Source organism: Perognathus longimembris, chromosome 25, assembly GCF_023159225.1.
Source record: "Perognathus longimembris pacificus isolate PPM17 chromosome 25, ASM2315922v1, whole genome shotgun sequence".
In the NCBI taxonomy this organism is placed as follows: Eukaryota; Metazoa; Chordata; class Mammalia; order Rodentia; family Heteromyidae; genus Perognathus; species Perognathus longimembris.
This window is the reverse complement of record NC_063185.1, coordinates 24,779,310-24,794,276: the sequence shown is the minus strand read 5'-3', so window position 1 is coordinate 24,794,276 and position 14,967 is coordinate 24,779,310. Positions and strand designations below refer to the sequence as shown.

Here is a 14,967-nt window from a genome sequence, read left to right as displayed (position 1 = left end):
TAATCCATAGTGATTATATTGTGCCCATATTTACACACACACACACACACACACATATACACTCACACACAGAGCATATACACAAATGTGCCTGTACACATGACCATATACTCATACATATATGCATGCACACATATGAACCCAAACTGAATTTATTTTTGCCTAAATCAAACCTGGTTATCTAAAACATCTAAAAACAGTATGCTGAGAAATGAGACTTGAGTTTCACTGTATCCCTCCAGTACTCGCAAACACAAATGTAATCAAATGCCCCCCCCTTAATCTTCAATAGAGCCTTTAGTAAACTAAAACTAAAAATTAAAAAATTCAGTAAAACTAAAATAACTGCATTCCTCTCAAAGAATAACCAAAAAAGTATGCTTCAAAAACAATCGAACTATCAGACAGAGATGAGCCCATGCGGCAGGCTACCTGGGAGGCTGTGGCCTGACACCTAAGGGCCCCCATACTGGGAGATCCTCGGTCTGAAATTCCTTAAGATTACATAGTTCAGAGAGAGGAAGCTGACAGCCAGACGTGATGGCCTGCCAACTGTTTCTATGATTTTTGTTTTGTTTTGAATTTTCCACTGGTGGGCAACATTAAAAAAATCTGAATTTCTATCATTTGAGCCATGGCACCACTTCCAAAAAAATAAAACTGAATTTCTAGTTTCTCTTTCGGACAGAAATTTTAATACATCTGGCAAGAACACATCTTATTTTCTTGTAAGACAACATTCAGCAGGAGCTGTATCAAGGTTTATCAAGGTTTCTTTCCAGTGTATCTCATTCTGCATGGCCATTTTAGTTTGTGGTAGTTGGTAGTGACTAGGAAAGGTGGAAGGTGGCTGAAATGACTTAGACCTCAAGCATGGCCATCGCTAGGCTGAATGGTACTCACCAGTAAAGGGTTGCCTTTAGAAAGAAGAACTGGTGAAAACTGGCATTCTATACTGATAAGTCAGTGGGGGGAGTGAGGATGAAGCACAGAGCTGTGCTGGGTGTGGGGTTCAGAGGTCAACCTCAAGTTTCTCTACCATCCTTGCCCAGCTGCCATGTTGATGCTATCCTAGAGAAATCAGGTTACAGGAATTCTTAAAAGCTGCCTCAGAGGCACTGAAGAACATCATGAGATGTCCCATTGGGCTCTGATCTTCTTAAGGAGGCACATCCACCTACACTTTACAACCTTCATGCATGGTCACAGAGCGCACAGCCTCTTTGGGTCACTGACATACTGTCCAGGATGTACAAGGATAGGGGACATTACTCTAAATCACTCCATCTTAAGGGTGACCCGGGAGGGCTGACTGGATGCTTGACTCGCCTTGTTTTAAGTGCTTGAAACACACACATTTCCTTGGATTAAAAGCCACTGAGCACAATGAGAAAAACAGACAGCTTTTTGTGGTTAAGCAAGTGAACTGTAGAGTCAAACAGACTTAGGTTGGAAAGTTACTCATTTTTTTTTCTGCCTCAGTTTCTATATATGAAAAACGATGGTGGTCATATTATACCTTCACAGACATATCGTGATGTGCCTGGCAACACAAATGCAATAAGCCTAATAAGGTTGCGCATGCACACAGTAAGTACTTACATGCTGCCAATTCCATTTCTTACTAGAAATACTACGTGAGTACAGGCAGCACTTGCTGTGAAGGCGGCCAAGTCACTGCAGCATGTGGGAGGCACAACTCCATCATGACACCTGAGTTCACGTTCATTGCTGGCTTCCTTCAGTTCACTGTTCAAGTCATGAATGTTCTTTAAGCTTGATTTTGATATAAATTTACTGTCACGTGTTTAACCATAAAGTTGTAAACCAACCAGATTTGAGCTAGCTGGTTATATGGAAGGCAAGTATTTATGTAAGGGTCACTAGAAATGATCTTATTAACATTAGAAAGTCTGGCTAATTGTTTTTAGGATGTGAGGATGTATGTCACATCTGTGAAAAGCTTGCTCAAGTTCTATAGGCCAAAGTTTCAAACTCAGTTACAAATGCAACTAGACTTTCTCCTACTTAGTGTTATGGAATGGAATCTTAAGTATGAAGGATGTCTTGTATAGAGTGTCAAAATGTTGAGCAATATCATTTCAGTATAAACACAGAAATGAAAAAAAAGGCAGATGATTTCCCTTTTGCTGTAATTCACTTTGGGAGGCATGTCATGAAGAGCACTAGACAAAAGCAATTTTCATTGATTGACTGACTGATTGAGGAAAAGGGTGAATGCTCTTTTAGCTTACATTCCCACTGAAGCAGTATTTTTATAGCTTCTGACAGCTAGTCACAATTTGTAGTTAAATTCCATGTTACCAAACAACAACAACAATGAAATAACAATGAAATAAAAAAGAAGAGAGGGGGAGAAATAAAATCATAATTAGAATGTTTCTGGGACTTTAGTACAGCTGACTTGAGCAAAAAGATAAATAGATAAGGATAAGATATATTCAAACCTAACTGCTCCAGTTCTTCTATGCATTATGTTTAGATACGAGAGACTAAAATTGTTAAAAATACTTGCTAATAAGTTAACTGCATAAGAGAATAATGACTGCTTCTGTGGAAGGTGGTACTCTTTCTAGGGCAACTAGTTTAAGCATTCAGCATCCAATGTCCTGAGAATCAGTCGTGTCTGTGCAGTGCCCCTTCTAATCCTGCACATCTTTCCCTCTGTGACAAAACCAAGTGAATGCTTCTCTATGGTGATAGATGCAAATACTCAACACGATCAATGATGAAACCAAGAAATTCACCTACACATGTTAACTTGCAAATTAATGTAGCAGACCAGTGTCTAATCTACTATTAATCAGGAGTAATTAGTAATCCTATCACTGTTATTGTTGATTTGTTTTTAAATTTTGTAGTTTATTCTCCCAATGACATAAAAACACTTTGGGAATCCTTCCCTCAATTTATATAAATGGAGTTTTCCCTCAACTGTTAAGTCTAAGCAATGAAGACTAGGGAACACTTTTCATTTCAACCAGACTCAAAGGAACTAAAGGTTGATGTTTACAAAGTCACATTTGTATGTCAAGCATGGAAGATGGCCAACCTGAAGAGCATATTTCTTGCCACTAGGCCATATCCCCAGCCCCAAGAGCATATTTCTTAAGACAATAATTTCAAGCTATATAGCTGGTCATAATAAATATTTTCAGGTTGACTTCAGGCACTTACAATTTAATTCCCAGACTGCTGCATACAAACAGAGAAGCCTGCAAAGAGGTTGAAACTCTATTAAGCCCATGCATCCTGTACTATGGAACTTGAGGAGGTAACTTCTGCAGTTGAGGGCTGACATTCTTCACGCAATTAAGCTTTCAGCAAAATACGCCCAGGTTGGGGGGAAAAAACAGTTCAAACTAGTAAATAATGACAGTATCATTGCATCAGTTTAGTTTAAAGAGCTGACAAGTCCTCTCCAAACTCCAAGCACAATTAGTCATTAGGGTCTAGTTTTCCAGCATTGTTAAGCGATTTGTAACCCATTCCTTTTAACAGGGTTAGGCATTACTCAACTGACACAGATGCCCTGAAAACCAAAACCTCATGTTTAGAAGCAGCCACCTTGTTTATTACCTTCTGTGATAGGCAAATCATCTACAAAAAAACAGCATTTAATGGGCAATCAATGAATAACCAATGACTCACTTTTCATCTGAGTGTGAAAATGAGAATAATCTAATACAAAGTCCCTCTGGTAAGGGGGAATCTTAGGTTCTGCTGCTCTTCAGGGCTGATTTATAAGGTCTTAGAAAGCTGATGTAAACAGATGATCAGTGGGACCCATCCCTGCTCATAATAACCCCCAACTGGCCCACTCCCTCTTTTCCAAGTCTATCCCTTCAGGCTATTAGTTCTGTCCGGCTAATTCTTCCCACTACTCCTGCCTGCTGCTTTTACTCTGGCCATCCGTTCAGTCCAGCCGACTCAGAAGTAATTTTATACGCAGCAGAGAGCGGGTGGAATTGATTTTTCACTCAGCACTCAGTTCCCATCTGAATAATTATCAATTTTAGTGCCTCATAAAGGGAAGAGTCAAAATTTCAAATCAATTCAAAAGAGCTTTTGAGACGACAGACAGTGTGCATAAGAATAGAGGTCAAAGTTGTCAGTGACCTGAGGAGATGATGTCAGGTATTACCATACCCAATAGTTGACATCAGAGGCACTCAAGATGATAGAAACCAGTGCAGATGCAAATCGTATGTATGCTGACTACGAGGGACCAGTCATCAATATTTAAAATGTATCTGATAGCCCACAATCCAAATAAATAGAATGTATTCCATTGTTAATAAAGATATATCACATCTTAGTCATATACTATAAAGTAAAAGATTACCACCTATTAACACAGAAATTATTTAAGCCAGCAAATGCTAGGTGGTCCTGAGTAAAGACACACTTGATGCTCTTGTGCACAGCCATTTTCCATGCTCATAGATGATTGATTTTGGCTAAAACTTTCTGCTGAAGATTATGGGACAACAGAGTGGTTAGGACTGCATGCTGGGATGAGTGACTTGGCTATAGACTTGTCTCTTGCTAAGAGGGGGTTAGAGGGGAGAGGGCTGGGCCTGAGTTCTGGCTAACCCATGGACATGGATTTTCTTTAGTTTGTCACAGAGCTTGTGTGTTCTGTGCATGTACTTACTAAAGGAAATAAGTAAGAATGGATTTGCCAGATTCTCAGGAAATCCTCTTGGTTTGCTGCACCACCAACCTGTTTTAACAGTTCGGGGTCATACCAAGCAGTTACAAATCTATAGCGCCTGGCTATTACTCAGAATATGAATTGCACCCCCTACCCAAGCCATACATAGAAAATAAGTGATTAGCTGAAAGTTCACCATAAATAGTTTACATAATTTCATTTAAATATTAATTTTCAATAAAATTTAAATATTTAAATGTAATTTAAATATATTATCATGGCTATCTCATTCTATTTTCATCATTGTTTTTTTTTTTTTTTGCCAGTCCTGGGGCTTGGACTCAGGGCCTGAGCACTGTCCCTGGCTTCTTTTTGCTCAAGGCTAGCACTCTGCCACTTGAGCCACAGCGCCACTTCTGGCCATTTTCTATATATGTGGTGCTGGGGAATTGAACCCAGGACCTCAGGTATACGAGGCAAGCACTCTTGCCACTAGGTCATATCCCCAGCCCCTTCATCATTGTTTTTAATTTGAGTGATTTTTTTTAAGATTACAGGTGACTTATATGCTAATTAAGGTAGCAAGAAACTAAGTATTTACGTTTGTAAATCATAGATAGATTAGTATGGATATAATTTGGCAAAAGAAAACAACCAAGTGGGGTGCTGGTGGCTCATGGCTGCAACCCTAGCTACTCAGGAGGCTGAGATCTGAGGATCGTGATTCAAAGCCAGCCCAGGCAAGAGAGTCTGTGAGACTCTTATCTCCAATTAACCACCAGAAAACTGGAAGTGGTGCTGTGGCTCAAACAGCTAGAGCAAAAGAGCTCAGGGACAGCACCCAGGCCTTGAGTTCAAGCCCCATGACAAAAAAAAGAAAACAATATAAAGATATTATTTTCCAAATTCAGTGGATATAGAAACATCAGTGATGTCATATCCACAAACAAAGGCCTCGGTCTCATTGAAATATTCCAGGCATGGTTTGGTGTACAGGGTCTTATGCTTGCTGGTTGGATGCTCTGCCACTTGAGTCACATTCCCAGAGCTTTTTGCTTTAGCTTATTTTTCAGGTAGGTTCTTGCATCTTGCCTGGGATCTGGTCTCAGACCGAAAACCTTCCTGTGCCTCCCTCCTGTGCAGCTGGGCTTACAAGTGTGGTCTGTTTTAGGGATATGGCCTTATCACATCCCTATTTCTCCCACACACTCTTGGACTGCTTCCAGTCTCTCCAACCTTTGATTCCCCCTCAGGTCTACTTCTTGAGGAGCTGGAATTATACACCATATCCTGTATATTCATTTTAAAATGCATGTTAATGGTAATTTGCAATTTAAAATTTGTAATTTAAAACTTAGGCCGAACTCATGTTAGCCAATTAGACAGTACAGTTGAAAAGAAAAATATGTGGCTTGTTAATTATATGTTCTTGGGAATATTACATAACTTGCTCTGAAAGAATTAGGAATTGGGAAGAACATTAACTATACCATGATGCATAGGTGGTCCTAGCAAGTTGCCCAGCGAGCACTAGGAGTTTGGCTCTTGGTAGTGTCCCAATATAATATTGTTGGGCAGACGGACGACGGATTTTTCAGAGGCTCTGGGTAAGAAGTCAGGGTGACTATTTCTAGCTCCAGTGTGGCCACTTTTTCATGCTTCTGGAAGAACCAGCCTCTGTGTGAGTCCTGGTTCCCCAGGTGAGTGACGCACAGGTGCCTTGAAGCTGGAGTCCTGGGACCAGTGCACTATCAGCTTTCAGGGAACAAACTCCTAGACACTAACTGCCAAAGAGCCCTGGCAGCAAATGGAAGGGCAGTCCAGGGAGCAGGCTGGCTTCTGGGAAATGTTTTAAAGCTAGGTTACCTGCTGAAGAACATCTGGGTTTTGCTGCATAAAATGTAACAGTCTCTGGCCAGCTTGTACAGCCTCTCGACATCGAAGTGTCTTCTTGCCTTCTTTGGCAATGTGCTTGAAGAGGTAAGTAACTATGTAGTCTAAACTGGTACAGCAGCTGGAGGAGACAACTGTATCTGTATGAACGGTAAATAAGAATTCATTCACATTGTTGAAGTACTTGCTTTATTCCATTATAAAGCTTGTTAAAAAAAAAAACAAATCTAGGGCTGGGAATATGGCCTAGTGGCAAGAGTGCTTGCCTTGTATACATGAAGCTCTAGGTTTGATTCCTTAGCACCACATATATAGAAGAGGCCAGAAGTGGCACTGTGGTTCAAGTTGGCAATGTTAGCCTTGAGCACAAAGAAGCCAGAGACAGTCTTCAGGCCCTGAGTCCAAGCTCTAAGACTGGCAAAAACACCACCATCACCACCACCACCACCACCAAACCACACACACACACACAAAACCCTATCTGATTTTCAGTCACTACTATCAAACCCTAAGTTCCCTGGAATACAAAGTTTGCCTTGTTTTTCTAAACCTGGTGTGTACTATAGGCTCAGCATGGAGAAGACACATAAGAAAATGATTTCCTGGCCTGCATTGGATAGAATTCTCCATTTGGGACTTGCACATCTGCTCAGTTCAAGCAAATGTTTATAAAGTATCTACTTAGTGCAAAGCACTCTACTTCCAGTGATCTGGGACTAATTTTCATCCTGATATCAAAGAACTCATGGTTCAATGCAGAAGTCACTAGAGTGCAAGGCTTTGTCACAATGAGCAATGTACACTGTGCAAGGCTTTGAGGGAGAACTCATACTGGTACGGGGTCAAGGATAGTCTAGTGAAGGAGGCAGTCCTTGAGTTGGGCTTGGAAAGAACATTCCAGTTAGATATAAAGAAGGTCATTTTTCCAGGGAAAGATTAACATGAGGCAATGTAGTATAAACGGGAAATGGATTTTGGAGCCATCCATCTTTTTCAATTATTTGCTGTGCTGTTACTTTGAAATAGGCACTTCACTCTTCTTACCATTTGTAAAATACTTTGCAGAGGTTAATGAGAAGAAAAGAAGTTTATCAGTAATAGAAGTGGCTGATATACTTGTTGGCAGCTTACTATGTGTTAGTTATGGTATTAAAAGCTTTATGTGATTATTTTTAATCTTTACAATATCACTGTAAGTCACTATCATCCCCTTTACAGGTGGGAACATTAGGGTGCAAATTAATTGAAATATCCAGTGACACAGAGCTTGAGTACTGTGTTGGCCAGCATATGAAAATAAAGAAGCTGAGACTGAAGATCTGTATCATTAACCACTAGAGTAAACCAAGTATTAAGCAAACAATATAAGCAAACATTAAGTATCTTCTTGAAACATAATGGGCACTCAAAAAATGGTGGTTACTGCTGGGATGTCCTTTTGATAAAGAGGACAGACTCAGTAAAACTTGTGACTTGAGGGAAGGAGAGAATATATGGGAGAGACATGAGTGAAGGCTGACAAAGTATACCGGGGTCTTACTTGAGGGCAATCCAAGAGTGGGCTGAGATGTTTATGTTTAATTTGAAAGTCAGTCATAGTATTATTGAAGGTTTTCTGAGTATGTAATCTATATGATAGCGCAAGCCTTTATTATCTCCAAATTATCTCATTTCCATCTAACAATTATTTTGTATATTATATATTATTTTCATTTTTAGTATGTAAAAACTAAGGGCTATGATACAGTGTATGTCTAGCATGCCCAAGTCCTGAGTCTAATCCATAGCACTGAAAGAGAGAGAAAAATGAAAACTCACTGATTAGTTTACTCAAACTCCATAATTGAATTCTTGGTATGAAGCTGTCCATGCTTTTTGCATAAGGATGGCATGCCAACACAAGTTTCTGATTAGTAGGAAAAATGATTAAAAATGACAACTACCCTAGCTTCAGAAGAGAAGCATGTTGTAGATTTGGTAGTCTCAGACTGGTAAAAAGAATTTACCAAAGTGAGTGGAGAAGCAAAGGTTTATTAGTAGGCTGCTAAGAGATGTAAAGGGCATCTGAGCAATACAAAAATACTGTTGCTGCCACTGTGCCTATATAGGTGGTTGGGGAAAGGCTTTTAGGGAGTTACTTAGGATTCCGGCCGGCTATTTCCCTTCCTTTCCCACAGGCCACGTTGACTGGTTGTTTCTTCCTTAGAGCATGGCCTGGAATTTGTGGGTGTGTGAACATTTCTAACACGCTGCTTCCTCTTCCTCATCCCACTTGGCTCCTGGTATCCTGCCATATCTTCCTAAGTGGGACTTTCTTCCACAGAGGAGATGAGAAAGTGGGGTTTGGAAGCAACAGGCTATAAATTCTGTAAGACAATAGTTTCTTATCACCTTATTAACGTTTGAGATTCTCAGACACATATATGTCTAGAATACATTAGAAGTGAACCATATTGTCTGGGTCTAAAAATGGGTGGCTAAACTCACTTGAGAATTTTTTATACAGAGGATCATGAGTTATATTGAGTAATAACAACACTTAGCTCTGGTACTAAATTAAAAGTTTAAAGCTGCACATCATTTGACAGAGATATGTCAAGGAAAATAAAAAAAGAAGGGAGTTTGGGGAAAAGTCCTGAAAGAGAGACAGGAGATAAGTAGCTGGGATATGAGTGTAAAGGCAAGAAATTAAATGAAGGTATAAAAGACTCAAATAGCAGTTTTGGAAAACAGTAGGATTATAAGGTTTTTAAGAAAGAAGATTTTCTTCTGTTCCTCAGAAAGTGGGAAATTTGATGAATCAACTGGTTCACTTATCTTTTCCCACTAATTGGGGTTGCTCTTTAGAAAGAGAGCATTGGTTACAGAATCTGGAGGTAGCACAAGCCCAGGCTATGAGTCAGATGTAGATATGTTGAGTTGGTTTGTCTTCTTTTTCTTTCACATTTCTACACATGAATTCCCAGTTACAAAAGCAACCAGATTAAGTACCTTAATATCTACAACAGCAAGCAGGAAATTGATGTGGTCATCCTCACAAGTGAAGAGCACTCTGCTATCAATCATGCAAAATTTTATGGACTTTACATGGATTTGGTGACTATACATGGCATACAGGCTGCATTAATAGGTTTCAATCCACTGAGTCAGCTGTGGAAAAGCCAGGCAAACACTTTAGATACAACGGCTAGAGCACAACTCTTTGCAATAAAAGCAAGTGGAGCCTCCATTATGGCTGATTTATGGTTAGGGGCTTTGAAAAAGATACATACTATTTCTAGGTAGATTTAAACATGTGGAATCATAATCAAGGGCATTTGGTCAAAAACAATGAACAATGATAAGGATGGGGTTGGAGGTGTGGCTTTGTTGGAAGAGCACTAGCCAATGAGCAAAAGTGTCAGGTACTGAGTTCAAGTCCCAGTCTCTGACCTTAAAAAAAGTGCTAAAGACTAGGTGTTACTGGGTTTTCTTAAACTGCAGGTCAAGCTATCCCATGAGATTCAAACTATGAGCCTCTTCTGACAAAAGGGTGTGTGGATATCACAGAACTCTTGCTTTTTAATGTTCTCCCCTGGTTCCAGGATAAGAATGCAGGTCCTCACACTCACTTGGCTTGTTCATTCAGCTGCTGTTCTACCACTTGAGCCACATCTCCATTTCAGCATTTTGTTGGTTATTTCAGAGACAAGAGTCTTGTGGACTTTTCTGCTTTGGCTTGCTTGGAAGCTCAGACTCCTGGTTAGAGCTAGGAGTATAGGTATACGCCACCACATGTCTTCAAATCTTTTTTGAAAAACGCATACCATCCACAATTTAGACAAATTTGGATTTTTTTTGACATGAGGTTTTGAACTCGGGGCTTTGCACTTGCAAGGCAGCACTCCTACTGCTAAGCTATGCCTCCAGTCCTAGAAATAATTTTTAAGTCTATTAGGTGTTGTCCTCTCTAGCAACTTGTCTGAAAAGAACCAAGCACTCCTCTTCTCTGGCAATTGGTCTCCACAGGAAGCACATGCATCATTAATAGCACTCCTGCTTACAAAGAGCCATCGCAGAAAGCTGTGCTGAAAAGTTAACTGTGTAGGAAAGAGTTGCTTAACTGAGAGTCAGGAAGAATGATAAGGAGCTGAGCTGAAATTTACTTCAGCTCAGAACTTCTGGCTTCAGCAGAGGGATGAAGGTTTTGGAAAAATATAGTTTAAAAGGCAATTTCAGAGACAAAAGTCCTATTTGAGAGGCATAGTGTTGGAAACAGATGGCCATAGGTTTAATCTATATTACTTAAGATGTTTGACTTCACTGAGGTTTGAATGCATTGTGTAAAATATACTACATACTCTCTACTCTTTGTATACAATGTGAAACATTAATGAGATACACTATGTAAAAACTGAAACATAGTGTCTGACATATAGGGAGGTTTGTTTTCACTTCTTACCTGTTTTCCTGGCAATTTCAATCCCTTTAAATACCAAGCTTGACAGTCTATTCAAAGATCTCTCTTCTCTGAACAAATGAATTCACACTATTCAGTATACACTACGTGGAAAATGACCTGTGTAACTTGTGGGCAGGAATCGGAGGGGAAAACTGAGGGAAAGTAAAGGAAGGGGTGATATTGTCTAAAAAAAAAGAAATGTACTCATTACTTGACTTACGAATTGTTAATTTCTCTGTACAACACCTTAATAGCAATAAAATTATAAAAATAAAAAAGTAAAAATAATCTCTTTTCTCTTTAACATTATTTGTGGTGAGTAGAACTAATTGTAAAATGTCTGTAAGTTCTACAATTATTTCTCCAGTGTTTCACTCCCATATTATGTTTATGCTATATGTGCTATTAAGGATGTGTTCAAACCAGGTGAGGTGTGGGTGCTCACACCAGAAATCCAACTTGGAAAGCTGAGATTGAGAGGATCATGGATTGAGGTCAGCTGGGCAAAAAGTTCACAAGACCCTGCACCTCCATGGGAAAAACGTTCATGAGAACCCCCCCTCCCCCTCCAGAGGAAAAACGTTCATGAGAACCCCGCCCCACCTCCAGAGGAAAAACGTTCATGAGAAAGCCTCCCCCCAACCTCCAGAGGAAAAACGTTCATGAGAACTGCCCCCCTCCATGGGAAAAATGTTCATGAGACCCCCCCCTCCATGGGAAAAATGTTCATGAGAACACTTCCCCCCACATCAGTGGGAAAGAAGCTGGCATAGTGGCATGTGCCTGTTACAACAGCCACAGCAAGAAGCATAAATAAGAGGATGGCAGTCTAAGCCAGCCAAGGTAAAAGGCAACATCTGATCATAGAAATAACCAAAGCAAGCCAGGTGTGCTGCTCAAGGCTACAATCTGAGCTCTCTGGAAGGTGGAGATCCATTTTGACCAGTGGCTGGTGCCTGTTTGTCATAGCAAGACATAGGGAAGACACAAATAGGGTGAATTACAGTCAGGCTAGCCAGGCATAAAGCAAGACCCTATTTCAAAAATAACCAGTACAACTGGTTCAGCCACTCTGGCAAGCAGTATGGAGATTCCTCAGAAGGCTAAATGTAGAACTCCCCTATGACCCAGCAACTCCACTTTTGGGTATTTATCCAAAAAACTACACACAAAATCACAGTAAAGCCACCAGCACAACATTGTTCATTGCAGCGCAATTTGTCATAGCGAGAATCTGGAACCAACCCAGATGCCCCTCCGTAGACGAATGGATCAGGAAAATGTGGTACATATACACAATGGAATTTTATGCCTCTATCAGAAAGAATGACATTGCCCCATTTGTTGTTTTTTTTTTTTGGCCAGTCCTGGGCCTTGGACTCAGGGCCTGAGCACTGTCCCTGGCTTCTTCCCGCTCAAGGCTAGCACTCTGCCACTTGAGCCACAGCGCCACTTCTGGCCGTTTTCTGTATATGTGGTGCTGGGGAATCGAACCTAGGGCCTCATGTATCCGAGGCAGGCACTCTTGCCACTAGGCTATATCCTCAGCCCCGACATTGCCCCATTTGTAAGGAAATGGAAGGACTTGGAAAAAATTATACTAAGTGAAGTGAGCCAGACCCAAAGAAACATGGACTCTATGGTCTCCCTTATAGGGAATAATTAGCACAGGTTTAGGCAAATCACAACAGAGGATCACAAGAGCTCAATAGCTATACCCTTATGATCACATAAGATGATGCTAAGTGAAATGAACTCCATTTTATGAAAATGATTGTTATATCAGAGTTGTAACTACTTTCAACATCCCATGTGTATCTGTAGTTTCTACTATTGATGATGTTCATGTATCACCTTCTTGTGATTGTATCTACACTATCTCTGCAATCTTATCTGAGTGTATGGGAAACAGTGTGTACTGGTATTAGAATTAGGAAATTCAAAGGGAATACCAAAATTGAGAGACAAAGGGTAAAATACGAGAAACAACAACAAAAGCAATACTTGCAAAACTGTTTGGTGTAAGTGAACTGAACACCTCAGGGGGGGACAGGGGGAGGGGGGAGGGGGGTATGAGGGACAAGGTAACAAACAGTACAAGAAATGTATCCAATGCCTAACGTGTGAAACTGTAACCTCTCTGTACATCAGTTTTATAATAAAAACTTAAAAAAAAAACAATAAAGTAAAATTTGAAAATAAAAAAAAAAAACCAGTACAAACAGGGCTGGCAGAGTGGCTCAAGTGCCTGCCCAGAAAGCATGAGCCCTGAATTCAAATTCCAGTATGGTCAAAAAGCAGAGAAACAAGCATATGTTCAGAATAGGTTCATACTCAAACTTACTGTTGACATACATTAATAATGAATTTCATGGGGGGAAAGATTGGGAAGTTACTAGTTGGTTCAACTTTTTGCCTGCCCTACCCTTCCTATGCAAGGAAGCACTCTATCCCCGAGCTTCCCTGCCTGCTCCAGACCAAGCTTTTCTTCACCTGTGCCAGCAAGCCCTCCCCTAGTGTGTCCCTGGAAATGGTCACGCTGCTCTCTATCATTGCTCCATTTGAATCACTTGCTCAGCACTTAACCATAGTCTGCTATCTTCTAATACGTGCTTGTCTTTCATTGTTTATTTTTCCCACTGCAAGTCAAGCTTTCCTGTGAGCAGGGGCCTTACCTATCTTGTCTTCTTCAGTACACTGTACAGTATGTGTACAACTGGTGATTACTGAATAAAGGAGTTGTGAGTCTTAAGAGAAGCATTTTGTATGCCTCGTATCTGGTCTCTATGTATGAAAAAGTGGGATGTAGGTGGATGAGTGATAAAAGATAGCCTGAGGTTACAAATTCCATGAATTCTAATTAATTGTACTTTAAAGACATGCTCAGACTACAGGCACACTGATCTATCACTGATTCCTGTTTCCTTCTGTTGAGGCCCTTGATAGTATAACTAAACCCTGCAAGCAGCTCCAACAAAACCAATGTAATGCCATTGAAGGCAAATGACATACTTCACTTGCCAGACTCATCCACAGCTTATGATGGCAATGTGAAACATAAGAGGCTGAAGATAAAAATCATGCGTGTGAAAAGGACTGTTGCTTCTAGGCATCTATCTGTTAAAGCTGCAGCCTTTATCAGATATCTAGCAGGGAAGTGGGATGAAGAATAATGGGAAAGACTACTGAATCAGGTAAACGACTTCATTTTCTTAGCCACAGCTTATTCATTTGTGTAATAAAAATAAGGCTACCCAATTAACTCATTGAATATTCAGTGAGTGTGCACTCTACCCCCGGAGCAGGGAACTCTACTCTGACCTTCGGGATACTTTCAGAGCACCTCATGCACTCATGTTTGGTAACAACGTGGACAAGAGTGAAATGAGTGAACATGAGAATACCCATGGCTGAGTCAGGCTCTGATTGTGTGTCCACTGTCAATACACTTAACTGGTGGCTGTTTTGTCAAGATTCTTTGAAAGTCTTTTTGAAATGCAGATTCCAAGCATGACCACGATCATAGTGAGAGTAACATAGCTACCTACAACAAATTCAAAATCCACAGTATTACTTGATCTGAGAAAAAACAATGTCAAGCTAAGCTGTAATAATAAAAGACAAGACTTCTGCTTCTGCCCATGAAGGATTAGCTGCTATGAGAATTTGCCCTCCTGCCATAAACAACTAGCAAACAGGACAAAATAGATGAAACAACAGTTTTCAATTATTGCACAACAAGTAGTACAGGCCTATTAAATGAGAGAAGAGGGAAATAAATGAGACAAGACTCACAATTGTGAAGCTCACTGACCAAGCAGTTTTCAGGCTGCAGGCCAGGGAGGGAAACCCAAATAAAGCCAAGTGAGCTGAAGAGAAGTACAGGGGATTGAGGAGGATAAGGCAGCTTGTGGTACAGGATCCTGGCATGTGGAGGTATACGAGGAGAAGTTTA

General features: G+C 40.4%; 1 protein-coding gene across 3 annotated transcripts in view; it reads right to left on the bottom strand.

Moving 5' to 3' along the window:
• Ranbp17 (RAN binding protein 17) overlaps nt 1-14,967 on the bottom strand; it is a 228,240-nt gene that overhangs the window by 35,291 nt on the left and 177,982 nt on the right. For all 3 annotated transcript variants that reach the window (XM_048334124.1, XM_048334122.1, XM_048334123.1), the window contains one exon: nt 6,545-6,711. In XM_048334124.1, the coding sequence (XP_048190081.1) occupies nt 6,545-6,711 (167 nt within the window). The remainder of the gene's footprint in view (nt 1-6,544; nt 6,712-14,967) is intronic.